Source organism: Propithecus coquereli, unplaced genomic scaffold (genome assembly GCF_000956105.1).
Source record: "Propithecus coquereli isolate 6110/MARCELLA unplaced genomic scaffold, Pcoq_1.0 Scaffold241, whole genome shotgun sequence".
NCBI classification, from domain to species: domain Eukaryota; kingdom Metazoa; phylum Chordata; class Mammalia; order Primates; family Indriidae; genus Propithecus; species Propithecus coquereli.
In genome coordinates, this window is record NW_012147964.1 from 2,111,368 (window position 1) to 2,132,286 (window position 20,919).

Sequence of the window (20,919 nt, forward strand, 5' to 3'; positions counted from 1 at the left end):
GGGGTCTCGCTCTTGCTCAGGCTGGTTTCGAACTCCTGAGCTCAAACAATCCGCCCGCCTCGGCCTCCCAGAGAGCTAGGATTACAGGCGTGGGCCACCGCGCCCGGCCTGTATCAGACTTGTTTTTGAATTTTGTGTTTCCTTCCAAATTTCCTGCACCTAGTGTGCAAACACACACACACACACATACACACACACACACACACACACGCTCACAGGTTTTGTTTTTTGTTTTTTGTTTTTTTTTAGAAAGTTCTTTGAGAAAGTGGGTTGATCTAAGCAAAAGGGTGACTACCTGTAGAAACTTAGCTGATATTTTAAGTATAGATTCCACCTATGAGACAAAGCAATGAAAGGTCGATTTGGCTTCAGGATGGGTTTTTGGGCCACTTTCGTCTTGGATTGTTTTACTGGAAGGTGGATTGATAGTAAAGCAAATCGTGTGTGTGTGTGTTGGGGAGGGTGTTCATAGGATTATTTTTCGATACTTTCTTCTTGCAGCTTCCACTGCATCACGCAGTGATGGGTATTCTGCGAAAGCGGAAATACTGACCGCAGCGAAACAATGTTTCCACCGAGAACTACAATGTAACACTCTCACTGTTACTGTGTAGAAACCATATCTACTTTCTGTTAACTACGTCTGCTATCTCAAAGAATTGTGTCCCTTATCGGTTTCCGTAGTGTAGCGGTTATCACGTTCGCTTCACACGCGAAAGGTCCCCGGTTCGATCCCGGGCGGAAACATACCTGCCTTTCTTTTATTTTTTTTCCCATCATAGAATTTCACGAATTTTCTAATTAATTTTAATAGCAATTTTGGTCTGATTCTTTTTTCTTCTTCTTCCTCCTCCTGCCTTTTAGGAATTTTGATGGGCTTTTAAAAGTGACTTCAAAGTAACTAACAGAGATTCTTGTCCGAGGAGTTTATTAGGCAGTTTTTAGCAAAGGCAAAAAAATTCGCTCCCTTATTCACCAGCTGCGTTGGCCGGGAATCGAACCCGGGTCAACTGCTTGGAAGGCAGCTATGCTAACCACTATACCACCAACGCCGCGGTGCGAACAAGATTCGCTGGACGACCTTAAGAAGAGAGGCATTGGTTCATCAGGGTGATACCAAGTTACGCGGGGGTGTCTTTCTCTAGAGGCCTCAGGAACACGTCGCCACGGAGCGTTCCACCCGTTGGCCGCGAGGGCCGCGCCAGGAGTCCCTCCCCAGCGCCGCGAGCCCCTTGGTGCGAGCCTGGCGCTGTCCAATCCCAGGCCGCCGCCTGGGCCGCTCAACTTCCGGGTCAAAGGGGCTTCAGCCGGCGGGTCCCCAGTGTCCGCCGCCGCAGCCTTCCCCCCGCGCCCGCCACTTCCGGGGCCGCAGTCCCGGGCATGGAGCCGCGAGCCTGAGGCGCTGCCGGGCCCGGGACGCCCTGCACAGCGCGGCCGCCGCCCCGCGCCCCGGTAAGCAGCGCCCGCGCGCCCCGTCCCGCCTCGGCCGCGACCCCGCGCCCGCCACGGACCGGCCTCCCCGCGCCCCGGCTGCGCCATTGGCCGGTCCCTGGGTACCCCCGGCGCCGCCGCCTCGCTTCCTCCGCGCCGGGCCCCCTTCACCCCTTCGCGGCTTCTGCAGTCGCTCCGCGGGCCGCGCCGCCTCAGCCGCTGCCCTTCCCGGTGCGGACCCCCCACCCGCTGGCTGCCCTTCCGGGGGCGGCCGCACCCAGGAGCGCGCTCGCCGACACGCACCGGGCCTCCCTCTCCCCGCACTCCCTCTGCCCTCCGTGCAGGCGCCAGAGGGCCCGCCCTGCTCCCTGCCCCCTGCGACCCCTGTGGGAGCGCAGAGGCCACCTCCCTGGACCTGGGACCTGCCCCCGCCCCGTCTCGCCTGGACCCGCTCTTCGGCCCCTTCTCTCGCCTCCCTCCCGGGCCGGTCCAGCCGCCCACCTCCTTCCCGCACGCGTTCGGCCCAGCCCTGACACTTCCCCTGAGCCGCGGGAAGCCGCCGTCTCCCCCTTTGCCCCCACGTCTGCTTCCCCCGAGGGCTGGGAGGAAGTCACTGGCCTCGGCGGCAAGAACGAACCTGCTTTCGAGGAGCTGGGACTAAAGCCCAGGAGGTGTGGACTCTAGTCACCAATCCCCGTCGTCCTCCCCTGGGTCCTGGGGGAACTGGGGCCCCGTGGGATGGCTCCTCTCCCAGATTCTGTCCAGGGCATGCAGACGGCGCTGCAGAGCTGTGGGGCACAGCTAGAGCCTAGCCAGGTAGAACTAGGCCCCAGGGTGCGCGGCTCCTGAGTGAAGGAGGCTTGCCCGTTTCTCCCTGAACCCGCCACGTTAACGACACGTTTGTTCTATCGAGGTCTGTGTCCCATGCCTGCAGCTGGAATGGAGACTCCCTGGACCCTTTAGAAGGTCAGTTGTGCTGGGGTTTGGCAGCCAGGAAGGCTGGGATGTGGGCCGGTGGGATTTACCTGCTTGCTCTCGAATATAGAGATAGGCAGGAAATGGTTTTCATCGCCCTCGGGGACAGTTGTCGCAGCCCCAGGGCAGTGGCTGCAGCTTTCTGTGCAGTTTTCTTTCCATCCCTGTCCCCCCTCCACTTGCCCCTGGTAAGAACCTCCTGAAGGCTTCGGGGAGAGGAAGGGGAGCACACTGATTCCGGCTGGATTGGGTGCAAGTGTAGCTGTGTCCCTGGACACGTAACACAATGCCTGTGTCGGTCAGCACGTGATGGGGATCCCGGCTCTGAAAGGGACTTTAGTTCCTTTCATTCTCCCCCTGGTGTGATTTTAAATCGCTTGTCTAGTTGACAATACTAGCTGTCATTTCGTCTGTGCCCCGTCAGGAACCACATTATAAGCACTTCACGCATGCATTCTTGTTTAACCCTAGGCACAGACACTGTAGTTCCGACTTGTAGCTGGAGAAATTGAGGCACAGAGAGATTAAGTGGCTTCCGCAGTGTCACACAGCCCAGGTCAGGCAGAGCCAGGATTTGAACCCATCTCTCTCTGACACCAGTGCCCACACGTCGTACCGCTGAACTGAGAGTGAAGCCAGGGCTGCTTCGCGGTGACATTTTTACTTCACCTCTTTCGTTATGTCCTGTGCCCAGTTGCTGCTTTCTCTTGCTTTAAGCGCCTGGGCGACTGCCCATCATAGATCTTGGCTCATCTGAGAAGGCGGCCGGGCACTGACCAAACCAGAAGTCCCTCTAACCAGAGACAGCATTCAGGAGGGGACAACGACTTGTTCATTCAACCTGAAATGTTTATTGCGTGCTTCCTGTGTGCCAAGCACAGCCTGGGCTCAGGGGTACAGTGGGAACAGGATAGATGTGGCCTGGCCCTGTGGGGCTCCCATTCCAGCGAGGGGTGCCCACTCCCCTGGAGCGGGCTTTCTCAGCCTGGGCACTGTTGGTATTTGGGGACGGATCATTCTTTGTAGTGGGAGGACTGACCTGTGCATTGTAGGGTGTCGAGCAGCATCCTTGGCCTCCACCGTTCCCCACCTCCCGAGTCCCAAAAATGTCCCTGGGGAGGGGGGCCCATCCCTAGCTGGGTTAGGGGATTCTGTGTCCCATGATCACCTGTCCTGCTGAGGTCCTAGGAGGCTGCACCTGTTTAAATCCACACCTGAGTGGGGAGGGAGAGAGAAGGGGAATCCCAGGAGCTGGGGGTCACCTGGTCTGTCCGTCTGCCCTGTCGGGAGTTTGTTCTGGCGTCTGAAGTGAGCCTAGGACTCGAACTCAAATTTTTCCACAAATAACGAATGCAGGGTTCTCAGCCTTGGCACCTTGGCACTGTTGGCATTTGAGGTGGGGTCACTCTCCGTTGGGGCACTGCTGGGTGCTGAGCAGTGTCCCTGGCCTCTACCCATCAAGTGCTGGGAGCACCCCCCGTTATGACAACCATAAATGTCACCAGACATTGCCCAGTGTCCTTTGGGGGGCAGAATCGCCCCTAGTTGAGAAGCACTCTCCTGGGGGGAGGGTAGCAGGCCGGTTTTCTCGTCTAGGTGTTGGGATGGGGGTAACTTTGGATTGGGTGCTCAGGAAAGACTTCTGAGGAGGTGACACTGGGACCAGAAGGATAAGGGACAAGTCATACTAAAAGGGGAAGGGCGTCCCAGGCAGAGGGACTGGCTGGTGCAAAAGCTGCGAGGTAGGAAGGAGCCGGTGTACTTAGGGGAGAGTAAGGAGGCCGCTTTGGCTGGAGGTCACGGCCAAGGGCGAGGGGAGATGGCCATGAGGCCACCAGGGAGCGGCCACAGTGAGGAATTTGGGATGATTCTGTTTCCAGCAAGTGCCCCTCGGGTGGCATCCCTGGAGTTATTTGAAACTGAGGGACTTCTTACCTTGAGACAACCTCCCCGCGAGTAAGGTGCGGGTTTCCAGCAAATGCCCCACACCTCGTGCAGTTCAGGGCAGGGCCTGGAGCACCTGCCTCATCAGGATGCCCGTGGTTTTGGGGCGCTCAGGGGGCTGCCTGGGGAAATGGAGAGGGGGAGAAGGGGGCGTGAGCTCACGGCACCCCTGCCGGGAGTTGCAGCCCTGTGGTCTCTCCCCTCTTTCCCCCACAGGCAGCCCACCCTCCCGAGGCCGGCCGAGCGGTTAATGCGGAAGGTTAAGAAGTTGCGCCTGGACAAGGAGCACACCGGAAGTTGGAGAAGGTAAGGCAGGCCTCGGGAGCCCCGGTTGGTGGGAACGGAGAGTAGTTTCCAGAATCGTCAACAGGGTTAGGTCAGCGAGGCACTTTCTCCATCTTCCCCGCATTTCTGTGTTTCTCAGCCCTCTGGGTATTTTGCACGAGGGGAGCACGGCCAGGGCAGGGTTTCTCAGCCCTGGGGACATCGCGGCCATCCTGGGCTCTGCAGGTGCTGTGCTGCGTACCTGGTCTCCGCCCACGCCATGCCAGAAGCCGCCCCCCAAGTCATAACAGCCACACATGTCCCAGACGTCGCTAGGTGTCTACTCGGGGCAGACCCGCCCTCAGTTGGGAACCACTGGTCTGCCTATAGGGTGTGGGTTTTGGTGTCCAACAGACTTGGGCTCTACTCCCCTCCCTTGCTGGGCGACGTTGGGCAGGCCCGTCGACCTCTCTGAGCTTGACTTTTGGTCCCCAAAACGAGGAAGATCCCAGAACTCGCCTCCCAAGGTTCCAGTGTGGATTAAACATGATTATACACGCCTGGCCTGGGGCAGTTGATAAATTCCACATCCCAGGCCCTTGCACGAGATGAAAAGACCATCGGAATTCCTCGACCGAGTGAACCCATCCCGTGTCGGGTTTCTCATGCTCTCAGCCTTGCTTGTTTTTACGGAGCACAAGTGATCGGGGTCTGGGGGGACGAGGACGACGTCGAGTGCTGGGATTTCCCCAGGCGCAGGTTCTAAACACGGGCAGTCCCAGCATCCAGCAGGCAAGGGCCTTCCGGGCGGATACAGGGGGCGATCGGTCTCCTTTCTCATCTGCACACGCGTGAGGTCCCCGCTGGGCCCAGGCTGCGAGCCGACTCTGTGTTAAAGGTGGTTGTCAAAGCCGGAGGCCCAGGTGCTGCTGGGGCGGCGCTCGTGGGACAGAGGGTGGCATGCCGTTTCCCCCGGCAGCCCCCACTTGCAGGGACACTCGCCTGGCCTGAGCCAGCTGCCCGAAGTCCACTTTGGGGCATCTCCCCCTCCAGAGCATGGGTAGGACCCCCAAGCCTCATGACGCGCCCACATCCCTTTACCCAGCACCCCCGTCCTATCTGCCATCACTGTGCCTCTTGGGTCTCTGGCGGACACCAGGGCGGGTGCTGGTCCCCACCCTCGAAGCACCATCTGAGACAGAGATCACACACAGCTCTTCCACTCAACCTTGACAAATGACCGTGCCAGGAGGCCCAGGGCTGTTTGACGGAGATGTCCCGGGTGGCCAGGGCGCCCTGCCGATTGGTGGAAGGAAAGCGTAGGTGGGCCTGAGTCAAGTGGCCCGGAATCCGCTTTCATCTCCCAGCTGTGTAAACTTGGCACCGGATGGAAAAAGGCAGCCCACGCTGGGCTCCCTTCACCTGCTCCTGTCCCCAGCCCCGGCGCAGTCCAGACTCTGCTTCTGCGGACAGAGTTGGGGCGGAGGGCCAGGCTCTAGCACCGAGCCTCAGCCCGCCCGCAAGCTCGAGCTAAAGGTTGCAGCCACGTCTCGAAGATTCCTGGAAGCTCCTCCCGATGCTTCATTTCATCTCCCACCTCCTGGGTCGCACTTCTTCTTCCTGGGCCGTCTGTGGCGATCGGAGGCAAGGTGGTTTTTGTTCTTCGTGGTGGAAATGAGCCACGTGGTCCTCTACGTGCCCCCGCCAGGCGCTCAGCTTACGGGGTCCCCTTCGGGGGTGCGGAAGGTCACTTTTTGTTTTCCTTCTGCGGGCAGGGCTGGAGTTGGGGTGGCACAGTTTGGGGGTGTCGCTTGTGCCGGTCGGGGCAGTTGCCTGGCTTGGTTTTTCCGGACTCGTGGCCAGCAGCACTTGGGCTGTGCAGGTTCTTGGTGGTTCAACCGGCGCTGGCGCCGGCCCCTGCCTGACACCGCTCAGGGCTGCCCACCACCCTGGAGAGAAATCTCAGGGCTCTGCACTGGACCCACAGCAAGCCACCCCCTCTCTCTGGGTTTGGCTTGTTTGACCCGAGGGGCCCACGGGCACTGGTGGCCTCTGGTCTTCAGAACCGTCTCCGGAAGTGCTGAACTAACTGCGCTCCTGCCCCCCTGGTCTCTGCACGTCCCTGTGCTGGGAAGGCCCTTACTCCGCTCTCCTTCCAGGGCCTTCCGATAGGATGTGGGCGTCACAGAGGACTTTGCCTGCTACTATCGCTTAGCCCTTGGCACCACCGCCCAGCTAGGCTGGGAGCCAGGCCACTCCCATCCAACCCCTCGTTCTCATTCACTTGGCTCTGATTGGGAGTGAGCCCCTCTGTACCCTCCAGCTTCAGTTTCCCCATCTGTACAATGGGCTGTCACAAGCTCAAGTGACGTGACAGCTGCAGGGCCTGATTTTTTTAAAGGTGCTTGGTCATGTCCCTTTCTCCCCTCCCCTCTCGAAGCGGGCCGGGGTCCTTTCTCTCACAGTGGTTGCTGTCTGGGGTCTCATTGGCAAGGGGCAAGGTCTTCTAAAAGCCGGCCCCTGCTGTCCCGGCCCTCGGGTGGAGAAGTAGCTTCAGTTCCCACTTCCTTTAAGTGAGTCCCAGAGAACGGGCGTCCGAGGCCCAGGTTGGGAGCATCCGGCGAGGCCGTCAGGCCCTCGGTCCCTGCAGAGGGCAGCGACCAGCTCCGTCCCCTAGGCTACTCTGGCACTTCTGGAACTGGGTCACCGTAGCCATGTTTAGATTTCCTTAAAACAAATATTTGCCGGGCCCGTCCAGTCACAAAGTGCACTAAGCGTCGCGGTGGGGGCGGGGGGATGTTGCATAGTGGCAGCTGCTTGCAGTGGCTGCTGTGCGGCGTGGAGCGTCCCAAGTGGGAGGAGAAAGTGGGATGGTTTTGGGGGAATGGTGTAAACATTCACCCTCTCACCTGGATTTCTAACATTCCCGGGTAATATGTGACTGTTGCCCTGGTACTTCCAGTGGGACGCAAGGTGTCCCTTGCTGGACAGCAAGCCACCAAGGTCAGCCTCTTATTCCTTACACTCACGCCTTTGCTGGTGGCCAAGCGTGGCCCCCAGGGGCTCAGTGAGAGACAGCCCACAGCTCTCCGTGGAGCACCCACTGGGTACCGGGCCCCACGGGAGGGTCTTCAGACACCGCCACGATCGGAACAGACATGAGGGAACAGGTGGTTTACAAATAACCACTGTGACGGAGGCTGCAAGGGTGGAGGGTGGCCAGGTGGCTTGTGAAAAACAGGGAGACCAGCGTCTGCGCAGGTGATCACAGGTTTCCGAGGACCTGCCAGGTACTTAAGCTGAGATCTGATTAGAAGTTAGTCAAGCAAAGAAAGGAAAACAGTGTTCCAGGCAGAAGAGATAGCGCATGCAAAGGCCCTGGGGTGGAAGATGGAGTCTGACCTGTTTGAAGAGCTGCGAGGAGGCTGGTTGGGCTGGGGTGCAGGGCCTCTGCGGTCAGCCGTAGCCTTGAAGGTCACGGTGAGGACGCTTTTATCCCAGGGCCGTGGAAAACCAGGGAGGGTTTTCAGTCCCAGGATCACACTTGCAGTGGAGGTGGGGAGTCCAAGTGGGAGATGGCGTCAGTCATTCAGCAGAGGGGTGACAGTGGCCTGGAGAGCGTCGGAACAATTCGGAGAGTATTAAGGGGGGTGGGAGTGTCTGACAGGGCGCGGGGGGCAGCTTGTAGGGAAAAGGATCTTCTCTTCTCATGGTCCCCCCGCCCTCCTCACAGCTTCTCGCTGAATTCCGAGGGGGCCCAGAGGATGGCGGCCACCACCGGGGCCCCAGTGGCCGACCGGGGCGACGCGGTGGACATGGACGAGCAGGCGTCCCGCTTCCAGGTGCAGAAGCACTCGTGGGAGGGGCTGCGGAACATCATCCACGGCAGCCGCAAGTACTCAGGCCTCATCGTCAACAAGGCGCCCCACGACTTCCAGTTCGTGCAGAAGACGGATGAGTCGGGGCCCCACTCGCACCGCCTCTACTACCTAGGTAAGCCCCGCCTGGCTCTTCCTGGGACCGCTGTTCCCAAGTCCTCCGCTCTGCAGAGGGCAGCAGGTCCCGTGAGTGGGAAGATGTGTGTTGGCGGGCCTGGCCCCAGGCGCACCATCCCACGGGGCCGTGCCACCTACTGTAGGGAGGGCCCGCAGCAGCTCGAAGGGGGTAGGGAAAGGCCCCGGGACCGGCTGTGCAGGTGAGCCAGGCAGAGGGCAGGCCCGCTCCTTCGTGCCGCCAGGGCGCCGTGGTTCAGGCTGATTCAGGTGGCTCCGAGCCTGGAAATTGTTTCCAACACCAGTCTGCTAGGCCCACCCCCTGAGTCACTTCCCAGTCACCCGGGCTGGGCCGGGTGGGGCCCATGACACACAGGATGGGGCAGAAAGATCTCCAGTGGGAGCCACAGTACTGCCAGTAGGACCTGGCTGTGGAGCCGTGTGTTAAGAAGGATCCCGAGGCTCAAGGAAGGCCTCCTGGGTGGCTCGTGCACGTCTCCCACAGGCCGACAGCAGAGGGGCGGCTCTGCACACGCTCACTCTCCTGCCCCAGATCCCTGGACAGTCGCCTCCTCTGGGCGCTTGCCCTATGAGCCACACTTTCCATGTCGTCTGCAGCTGCTCATGCGGGACTGTGTTCCCACGGGGCCACGAGAACCCTCAGGGCCCAGATCAGGCATCCTGTACTTCGCAGCCAGATGGGGCTTTCCGGGGGCGAGACAGTAAATTCCTGGCGAGTGAGTGGACGCCGTCCTGCCGCACCCAAGGGCTTCACAGAGTGAGAGGAAGAGGGCCTTGTAGGAGCCAGCCAGGCTTGTGCCTCTGAAAGCAGCTTGACACGTGGCTCGGGGTTTCTCTGCCTCAGCATGCTCGACACTGGGGCCCAGCATCCTCTGCGGTGGGGCGTCCTGCACACTGTGGGGTGCTGAGCAGTGTCCCTGCCTGCACCCACCCCATGCTGGGAGCAGCCGGGCCCCAGCCGTGGCGGTCACAGATGTCCCCAGATATTGCTAAGTGCCCCCTGGGGGGCAGAATCAACTCTGCATGAGAAGCGCCATCCTGGGGGTAGGGTGGCCCTAGGTTATTCTCCGGGCAGGATCTGTCCACACAACTCACGGGGCTGACCTCAGCCCCGAGACAGCCCTGTGTGCTCAGGCCCTCGGTCAGTATTCGAGTGAATGAATGAGTGTCAGCCTCCGCCTCTGGCCGACCACACGCTAATGACAAGGACTGCCATGAGCACCAGATGGCCGTCCCCTTCGTGGACAGGCTTGCGTGGAAATCAGATGGTGGTTTGGCAAACACAGAGTTTAGAAAGAGGGCCGGTCCGGAACAGGGCTTGGCCGGCGACTGCTGCCTTCAGAAATCGAGCTTCCCTGGGCCCTTCATTCCTGGCGTCGTCCGTGCTCTCGCGCTCCAGCAGCAGAGTCGCGGCAACGCGGATGATACAGCCCAAAGGCCAAAAATATTTACAGTGTGGCCCTTGGCAGAAAAACGCGCGCCCGCTCTGGGGGAAATGGGGACGGAAACGCCTCGGGTTCCGTGTACCCGAGAGCGCGCTCCGCTGCGAGGACCGACGCTGTCCCAGACCCAAGCTGTCGCAGGCTGTCGCCTATCTCTTTCCTGCGGTTCTGTGGCCTCCCAAGCCCTTTGTGTCGACGCATTCTTAGGCCACCTGCTTGTGTCGGGGTTGCCACCGTGGACATCGTGCTTGGCGGAGTCTCCCTCGGCTTTTGCTGTAACAAGTGACCACCGCTCGGTGGCTTGAAACAACAGGAATGTATTATCTCACAGTTCTGGAGGCCGGAAGGGAGAAATCAGTTTCACTGGGCTGAAACCAAGGTGACGGTGGGGCCGCACTGCCCCTGGCGGCTCTAGAGGAGAGCTGTCCCCTGCCTCTTCTGGCTTCTGGCGACCACTGGCATCCCTAGGCCTGTGGCCTCATCCCTGGGATTGCAGTCACACGGCTGCCTCCTCTGCTGTCTATCTGAATTCCCCTCTGTGATGACGTCGGGCCCACCTGGGTAACCAGGCTAATCTTGCCAGCCCAAGATCCCTAACTTAATCCCAGCCGCCCCGTCCTGTCTGAACACGTAAGGCCGTGCTCCTGTCCAGGCCCCAGAGCGGGGACCTGGCAGAGGTCCCAGAGTGCACCCACAGCAGCCCAAGAAGCCGTGCCCTCCCTTTTGGGGCGATGTTCAGCTGATCCAGTCCTCGTCACGTAATGCTAGCCGGGCAGCACCGACCTCACTTCCCGTCCGAGTTCTTGGGGCCAGCCTCCCTGTAGCCCCAGGGTATTTATAACCTGTCTTGGCGCTAGCACAGTGCCCGGGCCAATGCTGGCACCCAGCAGACTTGCAGGCAAGGCCCAGCGTGTGACCTGCCCCTCTGCCCCACCAGGGACCCCTGTGTCCTTGGCAGGCAGGTTCGCCAGTTTGGGGCACGTGGAGCCAATCACCGGGGTGCACAGACGGGAGGGAGGACACATGCCAGCTCCGGCTGCCAGCAAGAGGGGCTGGGGGCAGCTCAGCTTCCAGGACTCAAACTGCAGCATCAGGAAACGCTCCCGACTTGCTCTCCTGCCCATGTGGGTTGGTTTCTCCCTACTTCTGTGGCCAGAGGCGGCCACAGGGTCCCCAGTAGCTCTGACTCCCTCAGAAGGGAAGGCGAGGGTGCCCATCCTCATGCGTCCCTGGAGAGAGCCCTGCCCCTGCCAGGCCGCCACGGGGCCGCAGCCCACGGTGCCTGGGAGCCGTGTTTGCTCAGGCCGGGGCCACCGGGGGGTGGGGTGGCTGGCAGGTCGGCAGCGGGTGTGTGTGGGTGGCAGAACTGGTGAGAGGGCCAGAGGAGGGACAGGGCAGCAGGAATCCAAGGCTGTCGTTGGCCATCTCCACCCTGTGCCTCCAATGCCGGTCGTCACTGTCACTGGTGCCAACAACAGCCTGTCCAAGGAATGTGTTGGCTGGGGCCGCCGTTTGGTGTGATCACTTATTAATCAGCCAGGGAGGGGAAGTGGCTCCAGTGTCCTTGGCAAGGCCACACCCCTAACTTCCTGTTTGGAAGGCTCCGGCTCTCCCGGAGAGTCCCCATGGACAGGGGCTGCCCAGAGCACAGCTTGCTTGATAAAAAGTGGCTGCCTGCGCCCTCCCAACCCTCCCTGTTGCCCCAGGATGCCATTTTTTTTTTTTAATTGAGCCAGGCACGCTGTGGCTCATGCCTGTAATCCCAGCTACTCAGGAGGCTGAGGAGGAGGACTGCTTGAGGCCAGGAGTTCAGGACCAGCCTGGGTAGTATTGCAAGACCCCGCCCCCCCCCATTGATATATAATTCACATTCCACAATTTCATACTTTTAAAACCGTGCAGCTGAGTGGTTTTAGTAGTACATTCACAGAGCTATGCAACCCTAACCGTTGTCTAGTTCCAGAACATTCCGTCACCCCAAAAAGAAACACCATCTCCATCAGCAGTCACTCCCCATCCCCTTCCCCAGCTCCTCGCAGCCACAAATCCACTTCTTGTCTCTGTGGATCTGCCTGTTCTAGATATTTCATATAAACGGAGTCACCCAGCATGATTCCCGTCCATACTTGTCTCGTGACCCTGGGAAGGGGAGGCCCCTCTGGGCGGCCTGCAAGGGTGAGGTCCTGTCTGCCCCCAGCTAGGAATGAGAGATTCAGACCTCGGTGGTTTCAAGCGTCCTTAGAGATCGAGTTGTATTTCCAGCACTCAGGCCGTTTGCCAACCCCTCAAGCCCCCGCACAGTTTTCCCTGCCCACACGTGTCTACTAATAAATTAACTTCGCATCTCTCCTACGTCCACTTTGAAAGGAAACCTAATCGTCTGACAGTTTTCTTTAAATACACTCTTCTGTTACTAAACTACGCCAGGGTGATGAGACCAAGGGATCAGAGTGGGCCACAGGGTGTCCTCACGACAGACAGCAAGTGGAAAAGGGCGTCCTACCTAGGTGTGTCCCCAGCCACGGGACAGGGTATGGAGTTTATAGGAGGGTTTAAGGAATTCAGGTCAGGGTCAGGGCCAGTTTCTTTCAGGGTTTTGGGCAACAACCTAGATACCATTATCAGTGCCTGGGAATGTTCTAGACCCTGGTCTGGGTTCAAGCCTGCTGGGAATAACCTGCAGCTCGCTGGATCACAGAAGGGTCAGGGCACTCCGGGTTCTCCCAGCAGGACATAGGAGGAAAACGGGGTGTGGGGGGAATGGGGGGCCTATAACAGCAACCTATTACAATAAACATAAATGGCATAGACATCATTCATTAGGCTCTAACCCTGAAGGTGCTGAGCTCGTGGCCTTCCTGTTCTCTCTGAAAAACAAGCAAGCACGGGGAGGGCTGGTCCCAACTGGAGTCTCCCTGCGGGAGGAACTCAGGGCCCCCAAGCTCTCTGTGACTCGTGGTCAGCCACGTCAGGTTCGCCATCGTCACGTCACGTTCTGCCATCGCAGAACGTCCTGTGTGCTGCTGGAGGGCTCCAGGATTGGAGGAGCCCTGTGCTGGTCCCCCAGCCTTGTGACATGAGAGGGGAAACCGAGGCTTCCCGGAGATAGCCATTCTGCTTCCTGCCATTCCCTTCCCTAGTGACAGTTGTCCCATCATCTGTTGGAGCTAAGACGCAGCCAGTTATGAGATACACCGTTATTTTACCTGCTGCTAAGAACACGCAGCATCCCAGAGTAGGGGAGATGGAAACAAAGCGACCACGGCAGCACCTCCGACAGCGAGACGCAGCCCAACTTCAGAGACACGAGCACGTGGAAAACCGCAGCTCGCCGGCGAAATGTGCTGGTAGCTCTGAGTGACACACGCATTGTGTTGAGAGCTTTGCTTTTCTTTCCTCGTTTAATCCATACAAAATCCTCAGTCGGCAGCTATTGTCAGTGCTGTCATTTTATAGGGAAAATTAGATTAAGTCAATGATGCTCAGTCAGGGGTATTCCTGCCCCCAAAGGGACGCCGGGCCATGTCTGGGGACATCTGTGGTTGTCATGTCTGAGGGCTGCTCCTGGCGTGGAGTGGGTGGGGGCCAGGGACGCTGTTCTGCACCCGCAGTGCCCAGGGCGGCCCCTCCCCAGGGATCGATCCAGCCCCCAAACGTCATTGCTAGTGACGTTGAGAAACACTGGATTAGGTACGTTTCCCAATTCCTGTTTGTGGCTTTTGCTCTTCCTCTCATCTTGGATTCATTTAATTCTCCACCTGTGCAAATACCTTTGGTGCAGAAGTAACTTCACGAGCAGAGCCCAGCCTCCTGAGAGCTGGATGTTGCTGACCGCCCTTTTCTCATCCCCTCCTGTGCTGTTTCTTAGTCATCACGGCCACGATATTTGGCCCCGACATCTCAGACCTGGGAGACCCCATTGCCGACAGACTCAGACTTGGGATCTGTGGCTTTGCGGGGAGGGGTGTGCTGCCAGCAGCCTGGCAGAATGACCTAGAAGCAGAGAGAGTGGCCAAGACCCTTGCCCCTTCCCGGGCAAGGTCACCCATTCCAGGTTCCCACCGTCCTCCCTCCAGGAATGCCTTACGGCAGCCGAGAGAACTCCCTGCTCTACTCTGAGATTCCCAAGAAGGTCCGGAAAGAGGCTCTGCTGCTCCTGTCCTGGAAGCAGATGCTGGATCACTTCCAGGTGAGCTGCGCCGTCGGGGCCTGGGCTAACGATCTCATCCGAATCGGCTCTCGTCTGGAGCGGAGCTTGTGGGTGACCAGGGAAAGTGCCTTTTGCATGGGTTGGGGGGTTTACTGTGCGGTGTCAGAAGTGGGATGCATTGGTGTGGTTTTCTTTTAGATTGTCGAAATAACGTAACAATACCAGGGTGACTGGGAGAATGGTGGTCTCCAAGTTTCTCCGTTGCTAGTTCAGTAGCTTGTAACTTCAGCCTGTCCCTGCGAGTCCCCAGGCCGAAGAACTCATATTTACGTAGCTTTCCTCAGAGCACAGGGGTAATTTTGCTTTTGGTTCTGCTTTTTTTTTTTTTTTTTTTGAGACAGAGTCTCACTCTGTTGCCTGGGCTAGAGTGCCGTGGCGTCAGCCTAGCTCACAGCAACCTCAGACTCCTGGGCTCAAGCGATCCTCCTGCCTCAGCCTTCCAGGTAGCTGGGACTACAGGCATGCGCCACCATGCCCGGCTAATTTTTTCTAATTTTACTTGTTGGGCCAATTTCTTTCTATTTTTAGTAGAGACGGGGTCTCGCTCTTGCTCAGGCTGGTCTCGAACTCCTGAGCTTAAATGATCCACCTGCCTCGGCCTCCCAGAGAGCTAGGATTACAAGCATGAGCCACCACACCCGGCCTAGTTCTGCTTTTTAAAAAACGTGTTTCTTCTCTGTGGTGTGCGCGATAGTTTACCTACCCGAGCCCCCGGGGTCAGGCATGTGGGTGTCCCCGTGGTCCTGAATTTGGACCCCACCTCTGCAGAAAGGACAGATGTTTGGTGCCAGGTGGGTTTAGATCCAATGTCTTGGCAGGAAGGGGTTGTGAACAGTGTCGGGGGGCTGTAGGATTGGTGTTTGGGGCCAGGGAAGGGCTCTCCAGGGGTGTGGGGCAGGGGGCTGCCCCTCCAGGGGGGGTTCCAAGGGGAAGGGGCACAAGCAGGGAGGAAGCTTCCAGTGAGCCCTGCAATCCGCTGCCACCTGGCACGGCCCTGCTCTCGGGCAAGGTCAAGGGCTCTGGCTGCCGGCGCCCAGCATGGAACTTTCCCTCTGTCTGGGCCCCAAGTCGGCTTGTCCCTGAGCACCCCGGCTGGAGGACCTCTGCCCCTGAGGGTGGGGGATCCTGTCACCCCCAGAGCCCACAGCTTCTGCTGCTGACGCTGCTGCCTGTCCCCTGTGTGTCCCCAGGCCACGCCCCACCACGGGGTCTACTCGAGGGAGGAGGAGCTGCTGCGGGAGCGGAAGCGCCTGGGCGTCTTTGGCATCACGTCCTACGACTTCCACAGCGAGAGCGGCCTCTTCCTCTTCCAGGCCAGCAACAGCCTCTTCCACTGCCGCGACGGGGGCAAGAACGGCTTCATGGTGCGCCCCGGCCCCGGCTGCGCTTGGGGGGCGGCGGTAGGCTCCTGCCCACCCTGAGTCGGGCCTCTCTGTCCTCAGGTGTCCCCCATGAAGCCCCTGGAAATTAAGACCCAGTGCTCCGGGCCCCGGATGGACCCCAAAATCTGCCCTGCGGACCCTGCCTTCTTCTCCTTCATCAACAGCAGCGACCTGTGGGTGGCCAACATCGAGACGGGCGAGGAGCGGAGGCTCACCTTCTGCCACCAAGGTGAGGCCAGGGCGCCTGGGGACCTGCACCTGGCTGTGGCTTTAGGGCCGAGCTGGGCGGAGCCATCAGTCTGGCTTCTAGAAAGACCCCTGCCCCCAACCCACTCGCGGGTCGTCCTCCCACGCAGACCTTCCGCTGCCGAATCCCCGCCTGGTCTATGGTTCCCGCCACAGGCAGTAGCCCAGTGTGGGGGTCTGGCCCCTCTGCTGGGGGATTGCCGCGCGTTTCCACCTCTTCTGCCCCCCCCCCACCTCCACTCTGCCTGTCCGACCCCAGCCGAATCCCACCTGCCTCCTGGGTTCCCCTCCCCTGCTCACCAGAGGTGACCTCATCCTTCCTGGGCTGTCCGCAGAGCTCTCTGCTCAATGGCGTCAAATTGTGGGTCCCTATCTCCCCCGTCCCATGGCCCCAGCTCCCCTTTTCTTCCTAAACCTGTGCTCGTGACAGCATCCAGAGACATTTTGAAAGTGGACAGAACTGGTGGGAGGCTGCTCCTGGCCTGGAGTAGGTGGGGGGGCCAGGGACACTGCTCAGAACCTTGTAACGCCCAGGATGGCCCCAGCCCAGAGAAGGGGCCGCCCCAACATCTGTGGCGTGCAGTTGGGAAGCCCTGCCTTGAACCAGGTGGCTCTGAGTCCCTCGCTTTCCTGTGTGTGGCCCAAGACGTCCCCAGCTGTACCCCGTTGCTAGAAGGCTGCTCTCCCTCCCCACCCCCAGGGTTATCCAACGTCCTGGACGACCCCAAGTCTGCGGGCGTGGCCACCTTTGTCATTCAGGAAGAGTTTGACCGCTTCACTGGGTACTGGTGGTGCCCCACGGCCTCCTGGGAAGGTAGGTCCCTTTCCCTTCTATTAAAAACGCTCCCACGAGGGCAGGCTGGCTTCCTTTTTTACTGGAATCGCAGTTTCTCTACTTCTCCGCTCTTTGCTGCTTTCCCTTAAAATCATCTCCACGATCTTTCGATGCCAGCCCAGCGAGCGCTTTGGCGACCGTAGCCATCCCTGTTGCACGGGGGCAGGGAGGACACAGTTCGGCCCCTTCCACCCCAGGTGGCCACCTCCTGTGCCCTCTCATGCTGCGGGAGGGAGCGGGTGAGGCCAGGGACGCGTCGCTGCTTCCTGGCAGCCTCCGCAGCTCGCCCTACCCCCGCCCAGGTTCCGAGGGCGTCAAGACGCTGCGGATGCTGTACGAGGAGGTGGACGAGTCCGAGGTGGAGGTCATCCACGTGCCCTCTCCTGCGCTGGAGGAAAGGAAGACCGACTCTTACCGGTACCCCAGGACAGGTGAGTGCTTGGGACAGGGCAGCGGGGCTGGGCCAGTGGCCTGAGGCCGCCGAGTCGTGGCTGGGGAGGTGCGCTGGGCACCTGTGGGACTGCAGGGGGTTTCCCCCCTTTCGGGGACGTTTCCTGCTCCTGGCTTACCTAGGCCCCACCCTCCTGTAGCTCAGAGATCAGCAAACTATCTCTGCCAAGGGCTAGGCAGCAGAAATTTCAGGCTTTGGGGCCGAGACAGTCCCTTCCAACTGCTGGACTCTGTTACTGTGGCACAAAAGCAGCAAGTACAGAGCCGTCCTGCGTGGCCGGTGGAACGTTACTGAAGCTCGAGTTGCAATACTTCAGACTTGAATTGGCTGGGCGCGGTGGCTCACGCCTGTAATCCCAGCACTCTGGGAGGCCGAGGCGGGCGGATTGCTTGAGGCCAGGAGTTGGAGACCAGCCTGAGCAAGAGCAAGAGCCCGTCTCTGTTAAAAAAAAAAAAAATGGAAAAATTAGTTGGGCGTGGTGGCGCCGCCTGTAGTCCCAGCTACTTGGGAGGCTGAGGCAGGAGGATCACTTGAGCTCAGGAGTCTGAGGTTGCTGTAAGCTACAATGACACCACGGCACTCCAGCCTGGAACACAAGCAGACTCTGTCTTTAAAAAACAAACAAACGAAAAGCCACATAACTTGCATACAATTTTCAAATTAGACAAAATGTCGCTGTTGTTTTGATTTTCTTTTTAATGACCTGAAAATGTAAGAGGGCTTTTTAGCCTCGTGGAAACAGCAGGCAGGCTGGGTTTGCCCCTCGGGCCGTGGTTTACCAGCCCCTGGTACAGCCAGACGGGACCACAGTGTTCAGCTTTCCACTCACCGTCTCATCCTCCCCGTCTGTCCTGGCGTCCTCAGTTGCTTTCTCATCCCTCTGTGACACCTGCGTTTCTGTCACAGAGCAAAACCAGGCCCCAGCGTGACGTGGCCAGGGGAGCCGGGCAGGAGCAGAATGGAGCCAAAGATCCGGGTGGGGGGAAGCCACTCTGTGCCTTGGGGGCAGCAGGCAGGGCGGGCCCCACCTCTCCCTGGGAGAGCACAGACTCGAGTGTGTCCAGTTCTGGAAGAGGAGCCAGACTCACACGAGAAATCAGTGTCTCCCGAATAATTTTAAAATACCTCCTGAGCCAAGCAGAGCACACGTTCGGGCCAGATGCTGTGCCGGGCCTCCTGTGTGCAACCCCCGTGGAGGGCGCGACAGAGTCATTACTGCCAACGTTTGGCGAACGTCTGCTCTGTGCTGTGCTAGACGAAGCTTCCCGTGTGACACGTCCAGTCCCCACCGCCTGTGGGCTACGTCGCTCTTACCCCTTCGTTTCACAGATGAGGACACTGAGGCTCAGGGATGTCACCTGCCCAGGGGATCAGAGTTGAGATTTGTCCTAGGTCTAACTGAACAAATAAGGTTTGCCCACTCTGCTGTGACCCGTACCCTCTGCTGGAGGCTGATCGAGGTGCCACCTCTCAGAAGCCTCGTGGAGCTCTGCTGGCCTGTGGCCACCTGTCTCCCGAGGGCTCGGGCCCAGCCGTCTGGCACAAGCCCCCATTTTGCGCAGGACGCACACCATCGTGACGCATCCCGTCCTTGCAGCCGTCTCTCAAGTTCTCTGCAGGCAGGGATGGTGTCTTCTTGCTGACCACGTCCCCCACAGCCCTAACTCCCAGCACAGGGTCTGACCTGTGTCCGTACGTGATGCAGTCGGGGGACACATCACTGTCAGGATCTCGGTCTAGGCCCAAGGTCGGAAAATCCCCGCCTGGAGGGCTTGGAGCCTGTACCAGGGAGGGTGACGCGCCAGCACACAGACCCTAGGACGCCTGCCTTCCCCCGCCCTGCACCCCACCGCTGTGCCTCCCCGCTGCAGACGTCACCCACAGCCCCAGACCCGCACGCCAGCTCTCGGCACGCATGGCCAGCACCTGTCGCGCTCAGCTCACTTCCGTCTTTGCAGGCAGCAAGAATCCCAGGATCGCACTGAAACTGGCCGAGTTCCAGACCGACAGTCAGGGCAAGGTAAGGGGGCCTGGTGTGTCCTGCAGAAGCTTCCAGATACAGCAGAGAGGAGTCAGAGAGGCAGTTGGACGGGACCAGCAGGCCACCCTCCTCCCTCCCGGCAGGTGCTCCTGGGCACCGGCTGCCGGCCCAGCCCTGCTGCCTCCGTCTACCCCGCTGCGGGCCCTGCCTGCGTCTCTCTGAGCTTCCAGAACAGAGAAGTCAGTGGGACCCCAACCTCAGTGAGCCTGTTCCCATGCCCCAGACCCATCAGCTGTCGTGGGGTGGGCAGTGTTCCGGATCCTTCTTTCTGTCCCCTCATCGGCGAGTCAAGGGGACCTCGTCACCCAGGGAGTCTCACACCGCACAGGGCCTCACAGCCCCCAGCAGCAAAAGCGTCATCACCGCAAAGTGAAGCGGTCACTAGTGAATGGCCCCTGTGACCGTGCCCCTCAGCCGCCCGCCACCAGCCCTGCACATCCCTCCTGTCCGTCAGGTTCCTGCCCCCCACCCCCGGGCGGCCTCTCGAGAAATTGCAAATTCCACAAGACCCGGGGCGTTGTGAAGTTACCCAGCCTCACGTCAGAGAACTGCTCAGAGACAGAGCCCCGGGCCAGAGAGGCTGGGACGGACAAGAGTGGTGGGCCCTGGGGACACCAGGCGCCCTGAGAAACCCCCCACATCGGTGGATAGGAGAGTCTGGACGAGCCAGGGAGGCCCTCGCCTGCTTTTGCAAAAACGACGTCTCGTGTGACTGGCGGGCGTGTAAGATGAAGCGCGCCTGTCTCATTATTGGGGGAGGGGGTTATTTTTGTCACAATTAGGCCCTCACCAAACCTTCTACACACGTGACTGGAACATCCTGGCAAATTTTAGGGGCATCTGCCCTCAGTGGCCTTCTTGGCGGTCTGCGTGACGCCCCCACAGCCCCGCCAGGCTGTTTTAAGCGGCTGTTCACCCTCGAGGACGCGCAGGGTCCTGAGGCGGCCCTGCGCTAGTGGCCTCCTCGAGTGTTAGAGCCAGACGCCCGGCCTCCCTTTCTCCCGACGGCCCCCGGCAGGTGCGAGGAAGCCAGGACATCCAGAGGCCGGGCTTGCCCAAAGCCACCTGGCTCGCAGGGCCAGCGCAGGCCAGCGCCTTTGATGTCTCGCGGCAGCTGGCGTGCCGCATTGGGCTCGCTGGCCCCTCTGCCCCGTGGGGTGACTACAGAAATCTGCCTGGAGACTAAACGTCCAAGGTCGAGGAGTTGGCGGGTGGCTTCTGGGGCCTTGCCTCGGCTTGTAGGCGGCCGCCTACTCCCTGCGTCTCTTCACAAAACAGTCCCCCTGGGCCTGTCCGTGTCCACGTGTCCGCCTCTTGTAAGGACACCTGTCGTCGCCATAGAGCCTGCCCTCTGGCCCAGTGCAGCCCGGCTTATCTGATTCCATTTGCTGTGACCCTGTTTCCAAAGAAGGTCACATGCCGAGGTCCTGGAGGTTAGGACTCCAACGTTTGTACTGAGGGGCGGACAGGATCCAGCCTCCACGGCAGCCGGAGCCTGACCCACGTCTGTCTTCCCTCTAGATCGTCTCCAGCCAGGAGAAGGAGCTGGTGCAGCCCTTCAGCGTGCTGTTCCCCAGGGTGGAGTACATCGCCAGGGCCGGGTGGACGCGGGACGGCAAGTAGTGAGTGTCTGCGTGTGATGCGACCCGGGGAATTCACACTCGGGGCCACCAGGGCCGTCTCCC

General features: G+C 59.7%; 1 protein-coding gene and 2 non-coding genes across 7 annotated transcripts in view; 2 read left to right on the forward strand and 1 right to left on the reverse strand.

Annotated features, from left to right (window-relative positions):
- Window positions 1–674: 674 nt before the first annotated feature.
- TRNAV-CAC lies at window positions 675–747 on the forward strand. The gene has a single exon. It is a non-coding gene; the product is annotated as a tRNA-Val (tRNA).
- A 233-nt stretch (window positions 748–980) lies between these two features.
- TRNAG-UCC lies at window positions 981–1,052 on the reverse strand. The gene has a single exon. It is a non-coding gene; the product is annotated as a tRNA-Gly (tRNA).
- Window positions 1,053–1,261: 209 nt separating this feature from the next.
- DPP9 (dipeptidyl-peptidase 9) overlaps window positions 1,262–20,919 on the forward strand; it is a 36,898-nt gene continuing 17,240 nt past the window's right edge. For 3 of the 5 annotated variants that reach the window (XM_012646218.1, XM_012646220.1, XM_012646221.1), the window contains exons 1-11: window positions 2,139–2,247; window positions 2,345–2,397; window positions 4,567–4,656; window positions 8,348–8,607; window positions 14,146–14,258; window positions 15,470–15,643; window positions 15,722–15,890; window positions 16,608–16,721; window positions 17,045–17,173; window positions 19,152–19,213; window positions 20,756–20,856. In XM_012646218.1, coding sequence (XP_012501672.1) covers window positions 2,170–2,247; window positions 2,345–2,397; window positions 4,567–4,656; window positions 8,348–8,607; window positions 14,146–14,258; window positions 15,470–15,643; window positions 15,722–15,890; window positions 16,608–16,721; window positions 17,045–17,173; window positions 19,152–19,213; window positions 20,756–20,856 — 1,343 coding nt within the window. In that variant the 5' untranslated portion in view covers window positions 2,139–2,169. Of the gene's footprint in view, window positions 1,453–2,138; window positions 2,248–2,344; window positions 2,398–4,566; window positions 4,657–7,769; window positions 7,905–8,347; window positions 8,608–14,145; window positions 14,259–15,469; window positions 15,644–15,721; window positions 15,891–16,607; window positions 16,722–17,044; window positions 17,174–19,151; window positions 19,214–20,755; window positions 20,857–20,919 lie in introns of those variants that run through there. The other 2 variants (XM_012646219.1, XM_012646222.1) reach the window with 2 other exon arrangements.